Source organism: Nothobranchius furzeri, chromosome 6 (genome assembly GCF_043380555.1).
Source record: "Nothobranchius furzeri strain GRZ-AD chromosome 6, NfurGRZ-RIMD1, whole genome shotgun sequence".
Lineage (NCBI taxonomy): Eukaryota > Metazoa > Chordata > Actinopteri > Cyprinodontiformes > Nothobranchiidae > Nothobranchius > Nothobranchius furzeri.
This window is the reverse complement of record NC_091746.1, coordinates 82,431,706-82,439,812: the sequence shown is the minus strand read 5'-3', so window position 1 is coordinate 82,439,812 and position 8,107 is coordinate 82,431,706. Positions and strand designations below refer to the sequence as shown.

General features: G+C 42.1%; 1 protein-coding gene across 1 annotated transcript; it reads left to right on the top strand.

The window, feature by feature from the left end:
- Window positions 1-237: 237 nt before the first annotated feature.
- tekt4 (tektin 4) lies at window positions 238-4,589 on the top strand. Its single transcript, XM_015942034.3, has 7 exons — window positions 238-1,190; window positions 2,345-2,415; window positions 2,511-2,654; window positions 2,732-2,818; window positions 3,320-3,455; window positions 3,522-3,676; window positions 3,747-4,589. Exons 1-7 carry the CDS (start codon window positions 666-668, stop codon window positions 3,958-3,960), a joined length of 1,332 nt encoding a protein of 443 aa, XP_015797520.1. The 5' UTR covers window positions 238-665; the 3' UTR covers window positions 3,961-4,589.
- Window positions 4,590-8,107: the final 3,518 nt, after the last annotated feature.

The following is an 8,107-nucleotide window of genomic DNA, read 5'->3' as shown; positions in this document are numbered from 1 at the left end:
AGAATTGATGTCTGAATGCTGGTGACAAGCCTTACAGATTTACTCTCAGGTGGAGCATCAAAGCGTCTGCTTTCAATGTCACGTTAATGTCATGTTTGAACTTAAAAACCGGTGGGGAAAGAAACACTCTAAAAGAGACTAACAAATGAAAAGCTGAACCTATAGAAAAACTACAGAGGGGTGAACAAAGGGAGACCAACGGGAGCACAGGACCTGGGGGGGGGGACCTGAAGGGGCTGCAGACAAGGGGACACGTGAGGAACACAAGGAGACAGCTGAGGGAGACGCAGAAGCAGACCATGACAAGGACTTCCCTTTTCTTCGATTCTCCTTTTTGTTTTTGTAAGAAAATGTTTGTTTATCTGCAGATCAGAATGACTTTCATGTGTCTGAATCTACCCACAGACTGTAACACAAGTAGGTCGAAGGGTTTGAGTTTCCCCTTTTGAATTCAGTTGAATCTCCGCATCCAAACAAACACTGAGTCACTCAGTCGAAAGGCTGATGCTGACATCTGATCGGTATCCTGGTCACCAGAGATGCCTCAACAGCGTAACTAAGCAACACCTAACAAACAGACTTCTCTACGTTTAGCTGCAGTTTGGTTTGGAGACTGAAGCGGCTCATGTTTTCACTAGTTTTGTTTTCTTTAAAACGACCTAAAAATGAGCTCTGAAGTTCTGGTGCCACAACCTCACTTTGACAGCAGATCTGTGGCTCAGGAAGCTCTTGAGAAAAGTCCTGATCTGAAGGACATCCCTCAGCCATCCTCGGGCTCAGCCACTGTGGGGTACCGCTCAGCCAAGTACACCCCGGCTGAATGGTTCTCCAACTACCAAACTTTAATCAGACAGGCCGGTTCTGATCACCACGAAGCCCAGAGCATCCAGAGAAAGTCCAGAACCCTGAACCGCAACACACATGATGCCACTGTGGAGACCCAGAGCTTGGGGACCCGTCTTCTGGGAGAGAGGCTCCAAGAGATCCACTACTGGAGGTCTGAGCTGCAGCGGCACGTCGAGCAGCTGCAGGCCGACTCTGAGGCTCTGCTGCAGGTGAAGGTGAGGCTGGAGAGGGTGCTGGATGCTACAGAGATTCCGTACGCCATCGCCACCGATAATCTGACCTGCAGAACCAGAAGACTGGGACCAGACCTGGTCCGAGACAGCGTGGAGGAGGAGCTGATGAAGGTGAACACTATGGGCTGCTTTAATGCGATGGTAACATTTTAAAACCTGATGCATGAAATAGTATGAAATTTATCATTTTAATATCCAGTGGTTAATGTTTCTGACAACTTGCAAAAAAAACAAAATACAAAGGTTTCAAACTGACTAAAATTAGATAATGTTCTGTAACAAATCAATCTGTTTTAGAATAAATGTAAAAAAAAAGTTTATTTAGTAAAATCGTTGAAGATATTTGATCATTCATTGTTAAACTGATCTAATTTAATGAATGAACATTTTATGTTTTTGAGTAAACTAAAAAATGTTTAAAGGATATTTTTCTTGCAAAAAATTGAATAATTGATGTTGTAAACGTTTGCAGTGAACTATATTTCAAAAATTGACTTTATAATTAAATCAGAGTGTAAACAGTGGATTTTAATGGAACAGAATAGATTAGAAAACTTTGTTTTTCTAATGTTGGTTAATTAATTAATTTATTTAATTTGCATAGTTATTAGCTAAATTCTAAATAAAATGTAAATCAGTGGTTCCCAAAGTTGGGGTCAAGACCTCACTGTGGATAGGGTACTACTACAGATTTGATATTAATTTACATAAAACAAAGTTTTATTCAAAAACAATAGATTAATCCATATTTTTTAGCATAACTGTTACAAAAACTCAACTAAATTGTCAGAAATCGTTAAACATGAGCTGGAGCGGTTTTCTTTTTGTCCTGAATTATTTTGATTTTCAAGCATGTTTGTTTTGTCAAATCAGAGCTCTGGGGTTGCACGTCTTGATAATTTTTATGTTGTGGGTCTGGAGGCAAAGCAGCTCTATTTGTAGAGTCCATTTCAAACACAGAAGCAATTCGATGTGCATGTGAAAACATAAAATATCAGAATTTAAAATCTAATTTAAATACACACAAATAAAATTAGATGTAAGAATAAGATAAAAGGGCAAAAGTTAAAAACTGAGCAGTTACAGTGCAGAAGGTGCAGCATGAAAAGCATTCATTCACAGGCTGATGAATACATGAATGTTTTCATTTTTGATTTAAAAGTTAATTAGAGTTCAAGCTGAAAAGTTTGGTAACCACTGGTTTTCACGAGGATCCGTCTAGTTACAGTCTAAACAGATTACATGTAGATCTGTGTGTTTGTCAGGAGGTGGACCTGATCAAGAACATCCAGGCTCTTCTGAAGAGAACTATAGCTCAGGTTGTCACTCAGATCAAGTAGGTGCAAAATTAACTGGTTCATTTATGAAATCTAGTCTCAAATCCCTTTACTGTTGAATGATATTATTGATGGACTGGTTTCTGTGTGTCAGGATGAACAGAGACGCCCAGCAGACGTTGGAAATGGACTGGTCTGATAAACACGAGGCCTACAGCTTTGATGATCGCAGTGGAAGACACAGCAACACGAGTCCCGACACTAAGCTGCATCCCAGTTCAGCCACTATGCAGGAGCAGTGAGTGCCAGTAGAAATGTCAAATGTGCTTTGTTGTCTTTGAACTAAACACAGAAGGTTCCCTCTGATTTCTGCAGCATTTGTACTCCCACGTCATGGACAAAGGTTACACAAGACAACCTGTCCAAGGCCCTGCAGGAGGAGGAGGCCACCAACAGCCTCAGGTCAGAGAGCGCTGGGTCAGAGCCTGGTGTTGTGTCTACCACTAGGGGCAGTATAGGATAGGTAGGAGAGAAGGAGGAGAAGTGCTTGAGTGAGAAGTTAAGGTGGATGCCTGACTGCCTGTGACGCGGATTAAATTCAAGCTTGGAAAAGGAATTCTGCCCATTTGTGCTACTTCCTGGTACAATGGCCGACCGTAACACAAGAGTGTCCAAACTTTTCAACGCTGAGGCCAAATTCATCGAGTTAAACGTCTTCCTATGAATCAGAATGTTTGTTTTTCCTTCAAAACTTACAAAAATTGTTTAATGGTGATTTTATTGATTTGCATTGTTGAAAAAAGCATCACAATACTAAAAATGAACATAAAAATCCTCAAAAGAGCTGATTTACATTAAACAACCTGCGGGAGAGCTCAACATTATAGTTACGCAATTATGGCCTAAATAAACCCTGGGCCTGACTGATGTAAACATGGTGTGTGTGTGTGTGTGTGTGTGTAGGATGCTAGTGGAGCAGATGCTGCAGGACACAACCGAGGATCTGAGAGTCCAGAGCTCCAACGTGGACCGAGCCTTCAGCCAGCGCTGTGAAGAGCTCATCGAGGCTAAGACCCAGCTGGAGAGGAAACTCGCTCAGGTGGATGAACAGACAAAACCTGGCTCAAATAAGTTATTTTATGACTGTTTCTTTTATTGTTTGTAGATTTTGGACCAAATTGGATCCCAGGAGAAGAACATTGTGTCTCTACAGCAGGCCATCCACAACAAAGAGGCTCCGCTGAGAGTGGCCCAGTCCAGACTTTACCTCCGCTCCCTTAGACCCAACATGGAGCTCTGCAGGGATCAGCCGCAGCTCAGGTAGAACCATAAAAAACACACGACTGTTGTTGTTTTTCTCCATTTTCTCATTGGTGTTGTGTGTCTGCAGTTTGGAAGAAGAGGTGAGGCAGATCGACGTCACCTTAGCGTCTCTGAACCAGAAACTGAGCGAAGCCAGAAGCTCCTTGTCCCGCCTGGAGGAGTCCAGGATGGCGCTGCAGAAGGACATAAACTGTAAAGCTCACTCACTGTTTATTGAGAGGGAAAAGTGCATGCCACACCGTAAACGATACCCCACCACCACGGTGTTATCGGGACACTGAATGCAGCAGTTTGAGTGCTGAACTAATTTCAGCTTTGTAGTTTTTTTATTTAATGTGCTGCTGTGATCAAAGTAATACGCTTCTGAATAAAAATTAGAAAACAATTTTTAACGTTTTTCTTCAGACAACACTTAGTTTTTACTTTTCTTCTGCTATGTCTTTATGTATTTTACCTGATTTCCATGTTTTTACTTTGTTTTGCTGATATGCCCGAGTTGGCTCCTTTATGTTCAGCACTTTGGTTAGCTGCCATGCTATAATTAAATGGTGCTTTATAAATAAATTGGTATGGTATTGTAGCGTTGTGGTTTTATGCTCTTTTATGAAAGAGGAACCATGCTACGTATTAATTCGGAATATTAATTTTTAATATTTAATAACCAAGTTTTATATTGTTCAGAAGACTCAAAGGTTGTTTTCATCGATAAACTGCCGATAATATCTGAGTGTCTGTGTTTCAGTTCAATGAGGAAACCAGTTTGAAGGATTAAAAGTTTTAATTCTTCAAATTAAACTAATGATTTTGAAAATTGACAAACAGGAAATAACAATCACATTGGCAACTTTGTGGGACAATCTTTAACAGTTGATATGCTGTTCTTGCTCAAATAGACCTTCTGGTGAATTTATGAAGAGTGTGTGAGTCTGATTTTGCTTCAGGAAGAAACAGGTGTCTGAGTGAAAAGTGATGGTTTGAATAAACTTAGGTCTTATCAGAGAACTGCATCAAACGCTAAAACCCGTGCTCTGTCTCACCGAACTCTTGTGGACCCTCTTTCGGATCCGGGCCGTGGAGGATGTTGTGGTTCATCCAGATGACACCGGCGGCTGACAGGGGACGTAGGTGTCGAACGGAACCGGTCCAGAGTTGCCCTCGGTACACGTGGATGGTAAAGCGTTTTGTCGATGCGCTTTCTTAAGTTAATTCACTCAGAAATCAAAGACTCTGTATTGAGTCTGCGTTAGAAGTTGCGATTCAGCTATTCTGCCTGGCTTGGCAGAAACAGCGTGAGAAAAGGGGGGGGGGGGGGGGGGAAGAAACGAGCCAACAGGCTCTGTCCCCCCTTTCAGGTTCTCTCTCTTTCGTTGTCAAGCACGAACTGGAATCATAAGACTGAAACTTACCAAAAACCTTTCTCTTCTCAAAGCAAAACATGTGCGTCATCAAATGTGTCTGGAGTTTACTGTGGGAAGATGTGTGTGGGTGTGTGTGACTGTTTGTGTGCTTGAGTGTGTGAAGGTCAGTAACAAACATTCTCAACATTATTTAAGAATGGAGTCATTAAATCTCTTATAATTACCCCAAAGCATAATAGTCATTCATTTGATTAAACACATTTATAATGAGCAAAATGATAATGGTTACTTTAACATTAAAATCAAGAAAAAGAAGTTTAAACTTTATGTTTTGACTTGGTCTGGGTACAACTCATGGAAACACATCTTCTGCTAGACTGCAGGTGGCTGATGTTATGGTTTCCTCCCAGACTCACTGGCGTTCAGGTCTTAATCTGTGGGTGAAAGTTCTCAATGACCCAGCTTTGACCCAGCTTAGTCCAGCACCACCTTTGTGACAGAAAAACCCATATTTCCTCACGTTACAGATCCCCCCTTTTTGTGACGACATGGTGGTCAAGCAGAGGCCACCTGACGTCACAACCACAATAACGTGATGTACTCGTGAAGGTAGACATCCCAGATGAAGGCAGGAACGATGAAGCATCACCACAGGTCTCGTGTAGAAGGGAGTCTATCCTGATCAGATGATTAAGGCCAAAACTGTTGCAATCATTGTAAAGTAATCCACTTAGGGAATCTTGAAAGCAGAGCTATTTCAATAGCAGTTAATTTCATCAGTAATAATGCAAAGGTATTCAAAGGATAAGCAGCTCGTGTGTCACACGGAGCTGGGCAGGTGATGCATTCCTCGGGCGTAGTCCAGGCGAAGTCCAGCGCAGACCTCGACCCATCTCGAACCACGACCGAAGCCCCATGCGACAGGAAACCAGTTGAAGGATGGTGAAGACGACCCCTCTGATGGGATGTAGTCCATACGAGCTCGGAGAAGGAGACAAAGTGAGACAGCCCACACGATAGATAGCATTTGATGCAAAACAAAGAAATCAATCAAAACCTATCTATGGGTGCCTCTGGGAAAATGTGGATGCCTTCTGTGAATTATCTAAAGAAGAAATGTTCTGCACCCTGTTCTACATGTCATGTAAAAACGTGATGCAGAGAAAACACAAATAAAAGAAAGTAAATCCTAACTGATATGTGAAACTCAGCAGGCTGCACCAATTAAAGGCTTATATATAAAAGAAATAATCATGAAAATGAAGGGCAAATTGGCTTGTGGCCCTTTAAGTAATAGTAACAAAATAAAATTAAATTTGTAATCAAATATAATCATGCCACACAAAGCACTAATAAAAAGATAGAGATGTAAATCAGTTCTAAAAATGTAAATCAGTAGGTTAGTAATCCCTGAAAATGTGAGTTAGTAACAGGACCCTGGCTGGAGGCAGGTAACCTGAAAAAAAAACTCAAAGGATATCACATTTGTTAAAAATTCATCCCACAAACAAGAGAATTTGTAACGGTCCACCAGTCAGCGGAAAAGAATCCGGTCTGAATAGAGTTGGTCAGAATAGAGTTGTTCAGTATAGAGTTTTGAATCTGGTATTGCGGACCCACAGAGACACGAGTTTGGACGTATCTGTGGGAGCAGGCTCATAAGCGATTTGGTTATCAAACTGTTTGTATCTTGTGTTACGAACCCACCGGGAAACTTGTTTGAATTTACCTGAGGGTTCCGTCCGGAACTGGAGCGAAGCTGATGGTTTAGCTGTTAGATCAGAACCTGATTTTACCTGCTCAAAGTTGGGTTGCAGCTTTACGGAGGCGACTTTGTTGTGATCAGAAATGGTAGTGAACTGGAAATGCGAAAATGATGCTCGCAAAGCAGGAGGAGGTTCCCCACCCCCCTTTTGTTTCTCAAACTCATGCCGTGTCTGTGAGACAGGAGAAGCATAACAAAGAACAGTTCTTATGCTCTTAAAAGCCCTATTACCAAGAAGATGCACAGCGTCACCTGAATCGTGCTGAAAGAGTTGGTGTTCAGATGTCCAAAGACCTGGAGGTGTTGGACTTGGAGGTTCTGAAAAGGAGTGATCCAAGGATGGGGTGAGATGGATGCGTGTGTGCATCTGATTTTGCTTCAGGAAGAAACAGGTGTCTGAGTGAAGTGATGGTTTGAATAAACTTAGGTCTTATCAGAGAACTGCATCAAACGCTAAAACCGTGCTCTGTCTCACCGAACTCTTGTGGACCCTCTTTCGGATCCGGGCCGTGGAGGATGTTGTGGTTCATCCAGATGACACCGGCGGCTGACAGGAGACGTAGGTGTCGAACGGAACCGGTCCAGAGTTGCCCTCGGTACACGTGGATGGTAAAGCGTTTTGTCGATGCGCTTTCTTAAGTTAATTCACTCAGAAATCAAAGACTCTGTATTGAGTCTGCGTTAGAAGTTGCGATTCAGCTATTCTGCCTGGCTTGGCAGAAACAGCGTGAGAAAGGGGGGGGGGGGGGGGGGGAGAAACGAGCCAACAGGCTCTGTCCCCCCCTTTCAGGTTCTCTCTCTTTCGTTGTCAAGCACGAACTGGAATCATAAGACTGAAACTTACCAAAAACCTTTCTCTTCTCAAAGCAAACGTGTGCGTCATCAAATGTGTCTGGAGTTTACTGTGGGAAGATGTGTGTGGATGTGTGTGACTGTTTGTGCTTGAGTGTGTGAAGGTCAGTAACAAACATTCTCAACACTATTTAAGAATGGATTCATTAAATCTCTTATAATTACCCCAAAGCATAATAGTCATTCATTTGATTAAACACATTTATAATGAGCAAAATGATAATGGTTACTTTAACATTAAAATCAAGAAAAAGAAGTTTAAACTTTATGTTTTGACTTGGTCTGGGTACAACTCATGGAAACACATCTTCTGGTAGACTGCAGGTGGCTGATGTTATGGTTTCCTCCCAGACTCGCTGGCGTTCAGGTCTTAATCTGTGGGTGAAAGTTCTCAATGACCCAGCTTTGACCCAGCTTAGTCCAGCACCACCTTTGTGACAGAAAAACCCATAT